At 50.5% G+C, this 18,125-nt stretch overlaps 1 protein-coding gene across 1 annotated transcript in view; it reads left to right on the forward strand.

Annotated features, from left to right (window-relative positions):
* Cnpy1 (canopy FGF signaling regulator 1) overlaps positions 1-7,370 on the forward strand; it is a 36,119-nt gene extending 28,749 nt beyond the window's left edge. The window contains exons 2-4 of the mRNA XM_015502328.2: positions 344-547; positions 2,315-2,411; positions 6,338-7,370. Of these exons, the coding sequence (XP_015357814.2) occupies positions 344-547; positions 2,315-2,411; positions 6,338-6,375 (339 nt within the window). The 3' untranslated portion in view covers positions 6,376-7,370. The remainder of the gene's footprint in view (positions 1-343; positions 548-2,314; positions 2,412-6,337) is intronic.
* The last annotated feature ends 10,755 nt before the right edge of the window (positions 7,371-18,125 follow it).

Here is an 18,125-nt window from a genome sequence, read left to right on the forward strand (position 1 = left end):
CCTCCCTCCCTCCCCCGCCCCACTCCCTCTCTAGATAGATAGATAAACAACTGTCTTCTGTGCTTCAAGCTTTTTTTCTACATGTTCAATGACTTTTTTTTTTAGGAATTATATGCGTAGGTATAGTTTCCAGATCTTTTTTTTTCTGTCCTCTTTTGAATATACTTTTCCCTACTAAAATTTAAGCTGACCTTAAATTATGTACATAACGGAGCTGAGACGCTGTGTTCAGACGTGGACGCTTTGCAGCAGCGGGGTCATGCATTCCCGCGCGCCCGCTGGACCATCTTCACTTGGGTCAGCGTGAAGGCGAGTGACCTGCACGCCGTGCTTCTCTTCACAGGTCCCCCTGGCCCAGTCCGAGGCATTCCTGACGGACCTTCTGGATAAAGTGTGTGAGCGAATGAACGATTACCAGCTAGAGGAAGACCCGGTAACTAAAAAGAAAACTTTCAAGAGATACGCGCCAAGGAAAGGAGAAAAAATATACAAAGAATATAAAAAGTTCTATTTTTATTCTGATGCCTACAGACCTTTGAAATTTGCGGTAAGCTCTCTTCTTTTAAGAAGAATTATTTAATGCGTGAGCCTGTTTTTGGTACTTTTTTTTTTTTTTTGTCTTTCCCACTCTTTAGCTGTGGCTGGGTTTCAAGACACTGAACAGCAAGGTACACATTGAAACGTCACCCTGCCACACTTGGTGTCCTGCTCTGAGAAGTGTTAAGTGTGCACTCCCCAACTTGCCTTTCACGGGAGGGCTTGTGGTCTCTGGCAGTCAGTGGACAGACTGAGTGATATCTTACATCAGCTGCTGTCCCCCAACCCCTGTGACTGTAAGACAGTTTGCAGTGTTTGCCTAGGACCACTCTGCTGTGTAGGGGGACCTTAGCCTGCCCTGTTGGAAGCGGGGGTCTCACAGATGAGCACATAAGGAGTCGGGAGCTGTGGGTTCTAGGTTAAAATCCAAATGAAAACAAATATTGTTTTCAAATATTTTATAGCCACGTGATAAAGGAGAGTGATGTAATCATCCCCCACTCAAGGCTTCAACGAAGAGTCATTTTCCTGAGGTAGCACAAGTATTCCAGCACAAACTGAGTTAAATAAAAGCTTAGGTATGATATTTGGCATAATGCCAAATTTCCTTCCAGTATAATATTTATTTTACATAAATGCTGGCCTGTCTTGCAAGAATGTGCCTGGCAAAATATTATGGCAGTATATTTCCCTTTACTTAATACGGTTGAATCCCACAGTGATGGGCAAGCCTGCTTTAAAAAATGTATTAAGTTTACGCATTGGCCAAAATGTCAGGCTCGCCGAAACCCTGAAGTGAGGGAAGTAGCTGACATTTGAAGATTTCATTTTAATTAAAAGATGAGGACAATAATTCAGAGTTAAACATATTGTGGAATAGGAATGGCAGTGTTACTGGGGGTATTTCACAGGTTCTTAATAAACACATTATGGTGAAATTTAAATATTTTAACTGCTGTTTAAAAATTTTAGAAACTTGTTTAGTGAACTCAGAAAATGATTTCCAAGACTACTGAATGCCCTTCAGTAATGTCACCATTCCTAAAATTGTCACCTGGTCATTCTTTAATGAAGGAACATACCTCAGTAGAAATTTAAGATTTTCAGTTGCAGAGGCAAATTTGAGCTCCTTCTTCTCTGAAATGTCATTTTCTCTCTCTCTCTCTCTCTCTTTCTCTCTCTCCCTTCTTTCATTTCTTTCTGGAACCCTAAATGAGATTTCAGGTGGATCTATAAATGCTCTGAAAAGACCCTCCCCTCAGTAAAGCCAGCAGGTTCTCCAAAGTGAAACCGAAGAAGTGTTTGTTCTGATGGCTGAGAAGCCCTCATAGTTTCTACACTTTCAAACCACAAAATGGATTATCATGTTGAATTGGAAGGAAACTGGTTTCACCATTTCAAGGAGTTGTGTTCTTTAAAATGTGTTTAAAAATAGAGTTCCCAGATCTCAGCGCCTTAGCTAGGAAGCCCACCTCTTCCTGTGCCTGGCCTTCTGACTTTAGGAAGAGAAATAAATAGGAAGAAGTTGTTTCCTTCTTCAAGTCCCATGTCTTTCAGCTCCACTAATCATTTAGTTAAGTCCCAGGAAAATGATGCCATTAATGTTCTGGGAAGAGGGTTAATCCAACGCAATGATGTATTAAACCCAAGGACCAAGAGAAGGGGCCCACCTTGGCCACAGCTTTCCTGTGTGTCGCTAATACTGTGGAGCTAAGCCCTTCCTGGGCAGCAGCCCCGCCAGTGTGTGTACACATGTGCTGTTATTATGTTTCTGCAGTGCGAAACCATAATAGAAGAGTACGAAGATGAAATACTCTCACTTATCGCCCAGGAGGCACACTCTCTAGCTGACAAGCTGTGCAGTGAGGAATCAGGTACTGTGTCTGATGGAACATGTGTGCGCAGCCGCTCACCCCGCTCGACAAACGTCTTGTTTGTCGACTGAGCCTCGCTGCCTCCCTGTGAGCCGGGCTCTGACATGGGCTTCTGGGGTCTCCGCTGCATCAGACACCCGGGAGGGAAACATGTCCCTGGAAACCACGGGGCTGTGCCGCTTTCCTCGTCCTCCCTCCCCTGCGTTCAAAGGAAGGCAAACCCTCGATTTCCAGTGGTCACCACGAAGCCCATTCAGACTTAGATGTCTGGCTTCAAAGCATTTGGTTAAAAAAAATTAAAAATTGGATTTTCCATCCTGTCTCTGGAAAGGAGAATCTCTTTGTGACTGAAGTATTTGCTTCAGCAGAAGTTGGGATTCCTTATTTTGTAGGAAAAATTTTAAAGTTTTTGTTTGTTTGTTGGGGGGGGGCTGGATTCTTTTTTTCCAGATTCCTTTTCCAGAGTTATCTTCATCTTAAAAGTGTTTTTCTGGATCAGAGGGTGGCAAATAATAAGCCTCGTCTTCTTAGACATCACCCCAACACTCTCCTCCAGTCAGAAGCTGGAGGAGAGGGAGCAGATGGCCATTTGCTGTGTACCAAGGCGAAGCCTGTTGCCCCTGGCCCTGTCGTAGGTGGCTGGCCACTCACCCGGTCAGATCACTTTGACATTCGTCTAACATGGTTCAGGGATGTGGTTCAAGTTGTGCATTCTTTTCAGATATCTTTGGGAAGGAAATGAACGGACATATAGGAAGACAGCAATTTAAAACCAGTGGAGTGCTTTCTAAGATGTGGGAGTGTGAGACGTTTAGCATTTAGCCACGTTTACAGGAAAGCCTGACATACACGTGTCCATTCTATCAAGTTTAGGGCCAACTCTTAAAATGATAGTTACTGCACATTTGGAGATAAATATTGCTGTTGTCAAAAGTTACTAGGCAAGGTCACAAATCCCCTACTAACAACATGAAACTTTCCTTACTAAGTAGACAATTGGGTTGTCTTCTGTTTAAAAGTCCAGTTTCAGTACAAGTTTGCAGATGAATGCAGTGAAATGGCATGGTGATTCTTCAGCAGTCTGAGTTTCCTCATTGACATTAGACATTTAATGTGCGGTGTAGGAACTTCACATAAGTCCATAGCCTGCCTTCCCAGAGAAAGTTTCTTTCAAGATTCTCAGACAATCCAGCCACACAGATTTGCACTAAGATGCCAGCACAGATGGGGTGAGGAGTGCTCAAAATTCTTGTTTTCCTGTTGCCCCTCTGAAGGGTCTGGACTTATCAGAATTGTCTGTAACAAACGCAAGTAATCCCCCCCCCCATGAAGTCCTACTCAGACCTTCCAGGGAGTCTGGAGAGTGTCACCCTCTGTCTGCTGCAGTTGTCTCCCCCAAGTCCATATTCTGGGGAAAACAGTGGTCCCAAGTGCAGCAGCTGGACTTGGTGTCAATAACATTAACAATCTCTCTTTGTTCCTTCTACATAATTTAAATTGGAAATCAAAATTAATATCAACCTTGAAAAAAGCAGAAGCTTATGGAATATACCTAAGCTATATACAGTATTGCTGGTGTGAGATAAAACACCAGATAATTCTTAATTTGCATTTGTTTTTTATAAAGCCACTTCCTCCTACAAGCGGGAGTATTAAGAGGAAGAGGTGCCACTCAGCAGTGGGAGCCTCCCAGCACTGCTGATGAGGCGGAGAGGGTCCTCTCAGGCCATGTCCCCGTGAAGCGCCCTGTCAGTGTTGAAAACCATCCCTAAGTTAAAAATGGAGGATGTCCTCACCTTAAAAACAGACTAGAAACCTACTGCCGATGTCAATACCACAAGTGCAAGGTGGAGAGTGTTTTCAGACGTGAACCTTCTCACAGGAAAAATTAAAGGCACACCCCAATGATACAAATTCCAAGGGAGGACGCGGTGGCAATAGAGAAGTGAGTCCTGTCAACTCACTGGGGTGGTTTCCTTGACTGTGTGAAGGGTGAGGCTTCCCATCACAGAACTCCAGGTGCACTGGCCCCCCACCTGCAGTACAGGTGCAGTGAGTCTCCCCCGAGCAGGCTGTACCTGCTATTTGGGAAAGGGCTTCCTCTGCCACAGCTTCACCATGCCTTGCTCTCCGTGGCTGGAATGGCATTTTAAAGAGGTGAATGTGTGTGTTGGAAGTCATAGAAACTGCATTAACAAATAACTCTTTACTGAGCGTGTACTACATGCCAGACACTATACCAAGAGTGGGTAAAATGCTCACTTGCTGTTTTTAGGGAGATCAGTAATTATTAGAAAATAGATGCTTCTAAAACTCAAGAGTGGATGGAAGTTTACTGTCTGTATTTAATAGGCACTTTGCATATATGTGAATTTTGCCTTTTTCAATTTACCGTAGATTGTTTAACTTCTCTTGTTAAGAGTTATACGTGAGCAAATGGGGCCACATCCACAGATTCTCCAAATGTTAAGGTCTGAACATTCACCCCCCCCCCCAACACAAAAATAAATGGGGAATAATGGAGAAAACAGGTGTCTAAGATGGCCACGTTTGAATGAAGAAACAGCAAACAGTGAGATTTCATAAATGTGTGTCAGCTTTGATGATAAGACGAGTCTCAGAGAAGGCTGCAGATTGCATGGCCCATGCATGCCCCTGCAGTTAGGACTGGGTAGAACGTGGGTTGCCCTTGGGGTGAGAGTAACAGGGGTTCTTCCTCACAGTCTCTCTTTTTTCTAGGCAAAATTAAAAGTAAGTTCACTAGATTTTCTGGGTGGAATGTTCTGTGGCATTTAACCCAGGCTTCACCAGATGGTCATTTTGATGTCTTGAAGTGGAAATGATTCAAATCTTAATATGATCTAGGGTGCAATTTAAAGTACAACTGCATCCACTGGAGGTGGAAAGCAGACTGCTACAGAGCCCGTGTGGCTGGTTCCTCTTAGGTCTGTGCAGGTATTTGTCAGACAGACTGTGTGGAGAGTTGAAAGAGAAATGCATAAATATATTCTGAATATATTACTTTTACTTTGAGAGCAAATCTTAAACACTGAAAAATATAACAACTGTAGAATTCGCCACATGCCCATCTTTAATGTAATATATGAAATAAGATATCAAGAATGTAGAACTGTTTAGCTTACAATTAACTTAAAAGTATTCTCACTTTGTTGTCTAGTCTTCCTAACCTAAATGGCAAGACCTTAAAATATAAAATATAAAATAATTACCTTTAAAGGCTAGCACATTTCCAACAAACTCTGTGGCTAACAGAATCCACAGTCTTTCTTTTTTCAAAAAAAATTTTATTTGCTCTTTTTAGTTATACATGACAATAGGATGTATTTTGACATATCACACATACATAGAATATAACTTCCCATTCTTGTGGTTGTATACATGATGTGGAGTTACACTGGTCGTGTATTCACATATGAACATAGAATCCATAGCCTTTCTAAATGGAATCGGCATTAATCGCTTTCAATTGCAAAAGCAGTAGGAATCACGATACCTAACTGGCTCTCACATTACATGCCCAGGGCACTGCGGCCCTTCCCAGCTGTGGACACTGTCTAAATGGTCTTCTTTAAACACTCCCTTGCTCCTGGGTGAGCTGCACAATACCTGGCCTTGCTTTAGAGTACTCCAGCCAAGACAGATGGGAAGACGAGCGGAGCACAGCACCGATCGGCCGCTGTGGAAGCCGGGCTTGGGGTGTGGGGAATAGATTATGCTCTACTTTTGTGCACAGAGACAAAATTAAAAGTAACTTCACTAGATTTTTTTCTGGGTGGAATGTTCTGTGGCATTCCCACAATAAAAGTTCAAAAATGCACTCCCACCATCATGTAGTGTTTGTGGGATGTAAATGACTAAATTGCTGGTATCTAATTGATAGTGATGGTTTCTAATTATTTTTTCAGGTATTTGTGGAACTTCTGCTAATCATACAGAACTCTAGGCATGACATAACCACTGGTAGAGAAGAGCAGAGTCCCAGTAAAAGGTCAATGTCTGCGTTTGTGTCTGCATGTCTCTCGTGCTGAGAAGTTTCGTCTTGTTCGTACCGTGCTTGAGTTTGCTTTGAAAATCTGTTGTTTGGCATCATGACAAACCCAAGTCTTCTTGTAGGTGAAGCTGAGGACTTCAGAAAACCTCAATTCCTTGCAGATCTGCATGCAACAACCTTGGCAATAAAGCATTAGATCTGGCTATGGGAAAGAACTGAGGCCACTTCATAAACTAAAAAGGGATTGAATGATCTCTACTGTGATTTCTAGTAAATGCATGCACACATAGACAGGCACAGTATGCTATTTGGTAAGAACTTGGTTTCTCAAATACTTGATTGGCAACAAATTTAGGGAAACCTATTGCAAACTTACTTAAAATTTGATATTCTGTAGGGTTCTATATGGTGTTCAAAGGAACAAACCCACTTTTATCATGAATGAAATTTTAATGTCTAGAAATACATTTTAAAACATTGGCTCTAAAATTTAATGGAAGGCAAAAAATGTATACTTTTTATAGTGAATGGTTATTACATTGGTCTCTCTTGACCATGTATTCTGAGTCCAAATGGCTTGAAAAGTGCATATATGATGACATCGTGTGTTTAAAGATGGTGCAGTGACCATGCCTCAGGCTGTGGACTCTCCCAGGCTTCATTCCTAAGGCTTCTCTGCTAACATTCAGAGTGTGGCTCTTACTACGGGACATCCCACCATTCTCCTGCCAGGGATCCTTTTGTTTGGCGGTGTGGAGATGGAAGGGTGGTGGGATGTGGTGGGAAATTACCTTTGACTGAATTTGATATAACACAAAATGTAATGTTCTTGGGTATTTTGTTGTCCCTGTTAAATTTACCTTCACTGGAATCCAACTTTATTCTGCCTGTTAAGGTGTAATCTACACCTGTTTTAGTCAATAAATCCTCATGGTTGTCAGTGAGAATTGAGTGGGCAGCATGATGCAAATTCTGTACCAAGAAGGTGGAAACTGTATCGCCACGTTGTTACATAGTTCCCTAGAAAGTACACTGTTCACACTTCAACCAGCTCTTCAGCAGGAAACAATACTTCAATTTAGGAGAATTTACCAAAATGAGGAGAAGAGGTTTCCATTTTCTCGCCCATCTCCAGTCTTATTAAAAGGCAGATTCTTAAGTTACTGTGACTCGTTTATCTGGGATCCGAGGAAGTGGGTGCTGTCTTGCTGGGCCTGCCCGTGGAGTCTGCACAGCCCACGTAACCACGGACCTGCTCTCCGCTGACTCGCAGTGGAACCGAGTTTAAGAGCAGCTGCTTGCACCATCTCTCAGCAAGGTGTAAGAAGCTGTGGTTTAAAACAGTCTGTCCCGTTCCGAAGCCTACCTCTGAGGTTAATGAGGCTTCTGAAGCAGGGAGTTGCAGCCCTGGCCTACGTGGTTCTCTTGGTGTGTGCACTGAACAGAAGGTGATTTCTTACATACAAGGGTCGTCATGGGAGCAGGCTGGTGACGGCAGTTAAGTCAGCCTTGGTGAAACAGGTGACATTGTAATTGCAGAAGTGCCACAGCCCTGACTTCCACCCTCAGTAATCACTAAAAGTTCTCAAATATGGGAGTTAAGAAAGGGCAGGCTCCTGCTCCAGCTAGACACTGTGGTCAGCTTTTCCTCCCAGGGGCTGTTCCACTGATGCTGATGCTTTGAGCAGAGAGAACAGGGGAGCTTCGACTCTAACAAATAGCCAAGTTTCGCCAAATATGGCTTTCCAGATTTTTTTCTTGGACTTCCCAGTAAAACAGTCTTGTAGCCTACAAGATTTTTGATATCTGGTGACCTGCATATTTTTTCTTTCCAGAAGCTTTTTCCAATGCAGGTCTAACCTGCATTGCTGGTTAGACCGAGTGATAGCGCCCACAGCGCTGCACTCCCTACGTGCGCAGGTCTCTCTGGGTCCTCTGGGTGCTGGGAGGCTGTGCAGCTTCTGCTGATGAGCGAGACTGGCTGTTCTCCCTAGCACCCTCCTAACCACATTCCTGCCTTTTAAGTGACAAAGTAAATTAAAAAGCCAGGGTGGATGAAAACCCCAAAACAAAACCAAAGGAAAGGCAGTAACACCTAGGGTGTGAGAGGAGAGTTTCTCAGAATCCATGGGAACAAACCTAAAAAAAAAAAAGGAGAGAGAAAAGAAAGAAAAAACAAAAAGACAGAATCCCTGGAGAAGCAAGAAGCACATTGCTGGGGGCTGGGGATGTGGCTCAAGCGGTAGCGCGCTCGCCTGGCATGCGTGCGGCCCGGGTTCGATCCTCAGCACCACATACCAACAAAGATGTTGTGTCTGCCGAAAACTTAAAAAATAAATAAATAAATATTAAAAAAAAATTCTCTCTCTCTTAAAAAAAAAAAAAAAGCACATTGCTGGAAGCTCTTATGAAGACAGTGAGAGGAGGAGGCATGTTTGGGCCAGTGGCTTCAAGCGGGGCTTCCAAGGGATGGTTTGCTTGGGTCTCTGTGAAGACTCACGTGGACCTGTCCTCAAAGGCCACAGCGCAGAGGGAGGCAGCACACCTTTGTGGACCACTAGACGCTGGGAATCAGCAGAGACCAGCCAGTCCATGTCCCTAAGGAGTGGACGTGGACTCAAGTCCACACCCCAAATAGGAAGGAACAATGCCTTATTTACGAAGATAAGCCCTGAAAAACAGAGCGCGCCAGTCACTAGCTCCTGTAACTTTATACCTGTTTCTCAGCTTAGGTTGATGTTTAGTCACATGTGTAATAGCTTTACCTAAATAGAAAAGTTCAGACTACATCTCACTCTTAAAATTCAGAATGTAATGAGATATGAGGAGAAATCATTCTTTGGTGTGATTCTGTGGTCTGGTTTTAAAGTTCACACAGTTCTGTGAGCTGATCTTGAATGTGTGGAAGCTCACTCGATAGATACTGCCTAGTTTGGTACCAAGAAGCATGAACATTGACCCTAGGTCCCCACAGGACAGATGCACCTGTTAGATACAGTGTGTTTTTGCTGATTCTCCACCTACACTTCAGTTCCTCTTTATAAGGTCCTTTTCTTTTCTTCTGTACTGGTGATGGAACCCAGGGAGGCTCTGGCATCGAGCTACACCCCAGTCCTTTTTATTTTGACAAGGTCTCCCTAAGTTGCTGAGGCTGGCCTTGAACTTGCGATCCTCCTGCCTTAGCCTCTGGAGTGGCCAGGATTACAGGTGTGGGCCGCTGTGCTTGGCTCCCTTAATAAGTTTCTTATGATCCTCAGGTTATTTGCTTTTAAGAGCAAAGAACCAAGTGGATAAAAAGATCAAACTCCATAAATGAGATTTAAATATGGAAATCATAGAAGCTCTTTGTCCTTAAGCCCTCCAGGAAAGAATAACTACACTGTAGGGTCCCCTCCCAGAGCTGTACGGGTGGCCCCTCCCTGCCCCTGCACTTGCTGAGGAGAAAAGGACCACTCTGTCGTCCATTCTCTTGATTTGTGCAAAGGAGATGTGGATCGCGCTTGGTACAGAACTGGCTCATTCGCCGGCAAGGTCATCGCCAGAAGGGTGGGTTTTTGTGAAGAAGGCTATGAACATGGAGTCTGAGACGCAGGCAGCCCTTACCTTTTGGGTCCTCCAGGAAAGTCCAGAAATGGATGGTGGATGGACAGTAGGTGGAAAGAAGACTAGATACCCTGGCCTACAAATACACACACATCTAGGTAAAGGAAATCCCGGCCAAGGAAGCCAGCCAGGCTCTGAAGCCTGAGGCTGGAGACTCCAGAGAAATGGTGCTTGGAAAGTTCTTCAGTTCCTTACAGAAAACACAACATTTCTACACTCCTTGTTATCACAAGATTCCCACTAAGGGGAAAAATCTGTCCTGTAAATTGCAGTAGAAATAGAAAACATTCTACCCCACAACAACAAGATATTTGCAAACAGTCTATTAGGCATTTTCTGGAAAGCAAAAATGCTCCCAGTCTACAGTGAAAGGGCACCAGCACCTTATCGTCCGTGTTGTCATCGTAGAGCAGGGACTTCCAGGACCCGGGCAGACAAGCTGTATCCCCAAACACAAGAGCACAAAGCCAGAGCCCAAACAATGGACAGGCAATTAAATAGGCCCCGGGTGGGGAGGCCTGTGTCCAGGCTTGGTCCACCCTTGCTGCACCTCAGGGGCCCACGCAGCCTGCCCCGGGAGCTGTCGGGGTCCCGGGGCTCCTCTCGGATGTTGACTCCCGGCTACCAGAGGAAGGCGGGCTTGGCAGCCGAGCCCTGGGTGCCAGTGTCAGGCGGTGGGGCAGGCCTGGGGCGCAGGAAGACCCAGGAGCGACAAGTAACAGGGTGACACCAGGTTCAGCCTGCACAGCCAGCAAGGCTGGCACCTGGACTGGCAGCTGGCTCCCGACACCTGACCCCTAGGGAAAGGGTTTGCCTGCACCGCGTGGCGTGCGTTTTGAACAAGTGGGAATTCCTCCACAGCAGGCTGTCTGAAAGGGCCAGCAAAGGAAGACCGTAGCCCCCAGGTGACGCCACCAGAGCAGAAATGGAGGTCTTGACGAGGTGATCTCCATCGTCTGTAGAAACCATCCTGGTGGCCCAGCCGCCCCTCATCACAGGGCCCCAAAGCACCTCGGAGCCCCCTGGCTTGGAGAGGAGAGCAGAGCACCAAAGAATGGATGATTCAATGTGTTCTGAAATGGACCCTATTTAAAGCAACATGGTGGAAAGACGGCAAATTCTCATACAAATGCTGGTCCTCAAGTGTTGAGTTTCTAGACCTTCAGGTGGACACAGCCTCACACTGCCTCTAAATTCGACCGAAGCCCTGATGACGTAGTAAGGCCTCAGTGCCCGGGCGGCAGGTGTGGGGGAATCCTTGTGTCTTTTACTACAGGGGCTGCTCCTGGTGGTGCCAGCCCTGGGCCGACTTTGAGAGCCAAAGCCCCCTGGAAAGCCCCTTGACCCCGGCCCAGGCTGCAGAGCCTAGTGGCTCAGGCTGGCTCGTGGCCCTTCTCTGCTACCCGACCAGGCTGCTCACGGCCTTCACAGGCACCCACAGCGCTGCCTGGAGTCCTGCAGAGGGGCAGCCCTGACGGGGTAGGCCGGCTGCCGCACCCTGAGAGCTGCGCAGGTGACTCCTGCGGCCTGAGAAGGAACGCACCTGGGTCTGGCCTGTAAGAAACGGTTTCCTTCTACCTGAGGAGCGAGTCTCACGTCCGAGTAAACCTTCTAATTACTGGTGACTTACTCCCGAGGAAGGCAGATTCCTCTGGTGTACAGTTAAGTACCTCACCACCTCCTCCACCTCCAGGCAGGAGGCAGGGACCAGGGAGCCACCTGCCTACAGCAAGCAAAGCCGGGGGCCCGATGGAGCCTGGCAGGACCCGGGCAGCCCTTTGCTGCTGTGCTGCTGTGCGCCCTACTGCCCGCTTCCTGCTCTGAGCTGTTCTCAAGGGCGCGGGCTGTCCTTGCAGGTCAATGTGGTCTCAGAGGAGCGAGCGCAGTGGCAGGCTCACAAAGCCTGTCTGAGGAGGAGCGAGGGCCGCCTCCTCTCCTCCCGTTTGTTCTCTCATTGATCTGCACCTCGGAAAAGCCCTGAGCACAGCTTTGGGCGCTCCTCGTAGGTCGTAAATCCGAGCCTCATATTCAGATCTGAGTTATCACTGGGCCGCAGCCGGAGAAGGCTTCCCTGGAAGTCGTGTGGGTGTGGCCGGCCCTGAACAGCCTGCCAGAGGGCAGCCCACAGCAGCCGGCCCAGGCCCTGAGGTGGTCGGGGTCTTCCTGCAGCACTGGGTAGCAGTCGAAGGCTCAGTGACAGTCGCCAATAAGGTCCCGCTTTGTTTAATTCTTCGCTTGAAGAACTTAAACGCCCCACAGCTCTGGGTGCCCACGCCCAGGAATCTGAGACAAGGCCTCTCCTATGCACACTGTCCCTTTGTCCTGCTTGGCTCTGTGCTCACGTGGGTCCATGTTCACCAGGTGTGGAAAGACCGGTGCTGGGTCCAGGAAGGATGTGAAGAACCACAGACTGGGCCAGGAAGTCGTTTCGGGGCAGGAACCTCCTAGGTCATACTGGGTGTGATGACCTCAGCAGCCGGGCACACGCAGGGGTGGGACAGCACAGAGAGACCGAGCAAAGATTTAACACGAAGGAGGGAGCTCTCCCCACACTGGACAGCCACCCCTGCTGTAGCAGAGTCATGCGGAGGAGGGTGGAGGCCGGAGGAGGCCCAGGCTGCAGAACAGGGACAGCATTGCCAGCACCTGGCTGGGAGTCTCGGGGGCGATGGTGCCTGTGGTCAGGGCCAGCAGGAGGAACTGAGACCTGTCCCCAGGAGAGGCAGTGCTGGATCCCTCTAAGTCTCCTGTTCTGTGGAGGAAAGAGCCATGTCAGAAAGCCCAGGGACGGACGTGCAGGAGGGAGAGGAGGGACACCCTCTCCTCGGCTGCCACCCTGACCGCTTTGCTCCTGGGCTTCTCCCTGGTCAGATGTCGTCCTGAACCCCACACTAAGGTATTTCCCTGTGCTGTGTGACCCGCTCTCCTGACTCCAGGTCGGTTCTTGGCTTTTCAGAGGACTGGGAGAGGGGGGCGGGGGGCGTGCCGCCCCCAGGAAGCCGCGTGCACTGCAGGGGCCGTGTGCGTGCAGCTGGATGTGCCTGGGCAGTGCCTCCTGAGGGCTCCTGGGCGAGGAGCTTGGGGAAGGGTTCCACGTGCCTTTGCTGATGTCAGTAGAGGGGAACACTTCACTGTTTTCCAGCCGGTCCCCGCAGTCCCCAGTGAACGTGCGGAGGAGCCTGAGCCCTGCTCCGGGGTTGCACGTGCTCCGCCGCTGTCTCCTCCAGGCATGGCCCTGTTCTCCCTCCCGAGGGCCACGTGGGCGAGTCCATCGCGGCCAGTGGGCGCTCTTTTGTTGGGGAATATGTTTTAATACTGGCTCCTTCTCTTCCATTCATCCAGAGGACTCACGCTCTGTCACCTAAGGGTCTCCCTCGCCTGGATGGGGACGTCCAAGGACACTCTCAAAGGCCCTTCCTGGGCTCCTTCCAGGACCTGGCTGTGGGTGTGGGGCCTGGGGTCCTCTGAATACCTTGGAGGCCTGGACATGCCAGAGGCCCTCCACTGCTCCGTCTGTGCCTTGCAGACCTGCGAGGAAGGACCAACCTCCTCATCTTGGATTTCTTTCTTTAAAATCTGATCCAACAAAACAAAAAATGCAAAAAAACCCTCTATTTTTCTTATAAGTAAAAAGGAATATGTGTATTTAGAAAATGCAGATTCAGAAAATAATGAAACAACTTGTCTGCAGCCCATGTCCAGGTGACTGCCTGCGTCCTGTGCATGTGGGTACCCAGGCTGTGCCAGTGTGAGCGGCGTCACTTGCCGACTGTGTGGGGCTGGGCCACTTCACTCAGCATGTGGTGGGCTCCTCAGAGCTCTTCTAAACATGTCTCCCTGGCTGCAAAGTATTTATTTCACATATTACAGGCTGCATTTCAAAAACTGATCTCCTACATCAGTCACTTTTTACTACTGAGAACAGTGGAGGGTTCACTTTCGAGCTGATTCTTAACAAACTCAGGAAGCTGCCCTGGTCTGGCATTGCCCCTGAGGGAGAGCTGCCCCGTGTTGTCAGGCAGCTGCGGGAAGCTGGGGTTTGCTCAGGGGATGCTCCCAGCATCCCTGGCCCAGTTCCCCACTGTTCTAGGAAGGTCTTAGGAGACCTGGGTCCAGTTCCTGACAATGCAGTGGGACTGACCAAGAGGCAGAAGAGGACTCGTATGAGTCCTGCCTCCCTGGGGAAATTCCCCTGTCCTGAGTCAAGGACATGGGAGCCTTGGCCCAGAGCCCAGGGTCCTGAGCCTCCTGCAGGGGAGTCAGTTCTGTGAGCACTCGGGGCTCCCGAGGCCACCGTGATGGTGCTCCCAGATACCCCACAGGCAGTGTTTGACTCCATCCTCCCCGTGACCATTACCACTTCCATCCTGTGACAGAGAGTCCCCGGCAGCCCCCTAAGTAGCCAAGGTCCAAGGCCAGGCCTCCTTGGCTGCAGCACCTGGGGTGGAACGTCCCCACCCTCCCTGCCATCAGGCCCCAGGTCCTGTCAATGCAGCAGCCCCAGATGGGCCCCGTGGCCCTTGGATCTAATGCAGGAGCAGGTCTCAGGAGGACGGCCTTCCATCGCATAAGGGTGTGTGGAGAAGACCAGGACTTCTGGGCAGCTCAGAGGCCGCTCGTTAAGACTGGCCAGACGTGGGCTTGTCCGCGGGTGACACCTCTCTAGAAGATGGTGGCATGAACCTGGGTGTCAAGTAGAGGCAAAGGCCCAGCAGGGAGCACGCGCCGCCCAGGTGTAGAGGCCGCGCACAGTGTTGTGGCTACAGAGGGACCAGAGGGCAGCGACCGTGGCCATTAGCAGCCCCTGTGGTGGGTGGGCAGGGTCACTGAGGCCCAGGGTGGCCGAGAGCGGGGAGCATGGGTCAGGGTCCACCCAGCAGGACTCTGCTGGAACGCAGGAGGCTCAGGGGCGTGGGCCAGCCCCTCTCCGGCTGTGAGGGTCGCCCAGCAGGCATAGAACAGTGCTCTTGAACTTGCCTCTTCTCCTCTGCCTGCCCCGCAAGCCCCCGGGCCACTCGGCAGAGGTGGTTTGCCGGTCGCCGTCCCCCTGTTTGTGGTCCAGGGGTCCTTTCAGCAGCCTGGGAAGCTGAAGACAGACACTTCTGGGAGGAATCTGAGCGCAGGCACACAAGGACGAGCAGAGGCTGGCGAGGAGCGCGGCAGGTACGCCTGGCTGGGAAACGCGTTCTGGTTGCCGCGTCTTTCTTTACTGACATAGTTCAGAGTAAGAGTGAGAGGCAGCCTGTCAACACGCCCCACGAGGTGAGGAGCATGGTATTCGGAGACTTCTGAAGAGATGTGAGCGTGTCCGTGGTCACACCGGCACAGTGTCCCCAGTGCTCTGTATCCTCCTAAGGTTGGATGTCTCTTTCATAATGACAACAGCCAGCCCATTTCCCTCAGACAAATTAGCAAAAATGACAGTGAATTGTCCCCCCAATTCAGAACCCAGATTAAGAACCCTGCTTCAAAGTATCAGAAGCAAGTCATCTTGTTTAGAGAACTGAAGCACAGAGAGGGTAATGAATCAGCCCAAGGCAACACAGCCAAGCGAAGCTTCTGTTTAGACCCTGTCCAGTCAGCGCTGTCTCACACTTTCTCCCTCTGAGCTCTCAGTCTTGAATGAACACTAACGCAGAGATTCTGTCCCACAGTGCTTCCAAACATATCGACAACATTTATTACTAAAATAATGAAGATTTTTTTTGTAAAAATGACAAGTTCTGAAGGCTTTTTAGGAGGCAGGGGAGAATTTCTGATAATATAAAATGTAAACCACATGACAGAATTGTCGAGTGCGGGCTTAGAACATTCTCTGGACCAGAGGAAAGCTCCGTCGTCTCTCTCCTGGTGCTCAGAGTGGGTCGTGCTGTAAAGTCCGCCAGGAGCTGCCTGCAGAAGCCCAAGGACCGGCTTCTAGTGGAAAGAAAGGCCTTACAGCAGAGGAGCCCTGCGTCCCCTGCTGCGCTCTGACGGCAGGGGATGTGGCCACTGGGCCCCTGGGTCCTGTGGTGCCAGAGCTCTAGACAAAGAGTCTGGGGAAGCAGGTCCTGAGAATCTCAACTCTACACCCACTGGAAACGCATGCCACAGGGTACAGAGCAGCACGCGGCTGCTCCTCGCCTAGGACCTCCCGAGGGGACAGGTCATCTCACTCTTTTGCTCTTGGCATGAATCTAAAGTGCAGTTCCCCTGGCACTCCCTGTCCAGCACGTGTCCTTAGGTCTCCCTGGCTTGGGGTGGCCGGGAGTGAGCCTGGAGCCCTCTCCTCCAGGGGGGCCCCGACCCACCCATGGGGCTCTGTGTGCCCTTTCTGGTGGCCCTCTCCCATGCTCCAGATGTTGGTGTCCCTGCCCCACCAGGCAGTGGGGTGACCCGAGCAGCTCTCCCATCAGACGTGTGGCGGTGGCACTGAGAACCTGGAGGGGTGCAAGCTCACAGTGGGAGCCAGTAATGTGGGGGAAGACGGCTTCCCATGGCCACAGAGTGCTCCCTCTCTGCCTCCTGTGCTGCCTGCGAGCCCCTTCCCAGGTCAGCTCCCTCCACTGCTCGCAGTGTCCCTTCTCCCTCCAGTGTCTTCCTCCCATAACCAGGTCATCTGGGGGCCAGGGGAGGAGTGGACAGCAGAGACCTGGTACCAGACAGGCCCCTGGTGGCTTCAGCTGTCCCTGACCCCTCGGCCTCGGTTTCTGTCCTCCCTGGTAAAGTGCAGGGTTGACGAGATGGTTCTGAGCTCCTCCATCATGACACAGCTCTGACTCCCAGCCCCACTCTCGTGTTTATATCCTGGACCATCCGTCTCCTTCCCGGTCCGCCCCACGTCTCTGCCCAGCCCGGACATCCCCTGTCTGGTCCTCCTGCCGTGGCCTCAGTCCCTGGCCCTCTGCTCTTCTGCGTCTGGTCCCGCCCGCCTCCTCCAGCCTTGGGACACTCTTCATCCTTCCCTTCCTTTGTTTCTGTGTTTGCTCATTTAAAACGCTCTCCGCCTTCTACCTTACCCCGTCCTCTCCTGCCGCCTGGAGCCCACAGCCCTGTTCCCTCCTAGCTGCCAGATGCCTGTGGCCAGCCATGGCAACGCAGGCAAGGGGTGGGGACAGCCTTGGCATCCGTGCGGCTCAGCCTCTGCCTCTGCCTCCTCCCCATGCAGAGAGGGCTACAGGAGCATCCCGGACTCCCAGGGGACAAAGGCAGAACATGCCAGGTACGGAGGCAGCCGCAAGGCTGGGGGCCTCGGATTGTGGAGCAGCAGGCCTTGCCCGTTAGTGGCATTGTGAGTGTATGCAGGTAACACTTGTTGCCAACAAGGAGAAGAACAGCTCCTGGCACCTCCCAGGGACCAAGGAGGAACCCAGGCCTTGGCCAAGCCTGTCCTGCCGGCTCGAGCCACTCCCTGGGGTTTCCTCCTGGGGGCAGCCTAGCCCAGACCCCCTCCTCGTCCCCGCCCAGCCCTGGCAGGCAGGACAGTGCAGCCCTGGTGTCTGGTTATGAATTTAAAAGTCACTCCTGTGAGAGTGGAGGTGGCCACTTCCTGAGATGGCCTCCTTTTCTCTTTGGGCAGCAGCGTTTCCTCTGTCCAAGACACAGAGCGCCCAGGAAACGCGGCCATGCATGCAGCCTGGTGGCCATTCAGAGCAGATCCTTCCCAGAGAGTTACCCCGTGGAGCCCAGAGCGGTGTGCAGGGCGACCCTGGAAGGGACAGCAGCAGGAGTCTGGCGAGGGCTGGGGGCGAGGGCTCCTGGGCTTTTGATCGCTGTCCCCGAGGATTCCCATCTTGTTCCTGACAGGCCGGGCTGTGGCTGGGAGAGCCTGCTCATGTGGAGCATGAACACCAGTGACACTGAGCACAAAGCTGTCCTTTGCTTATCGCCAGGGCACACAAATGTCCAGTGCTGCTCCCCCAGGGAATGGGAAGGGGCTCTGGAGCAGGCCTTCCCACTGTCCAAGGAGCAGGACACAGCCACACCTGAGAGGACAGCCCAGGGCCTCTGCAGGAGCCTCCCTCCCAGCCCCCTGGGTCCTGTGTGTCACCTTAGACCCTGGCATTGCGTCTGCCAAGTGATCTTCCCTAGGCAACACCCTCGTTGCCCCTTCCTGCCCA

This window comes from Marmota marmota, unplaced genomic scaffold (genome assembly GCF_001458135.2).
Source record: "Marmota marmota marmota unplaced genomic scaffold, marMar, whole genome shotgun sequence".
Taxonomy (NCBI): domain Eukaryota; kingdom Metazoa; phylum Chordata; class Mammalia; order Rodentia; family Sciuridae; genus Marmota; species Marmota marmota.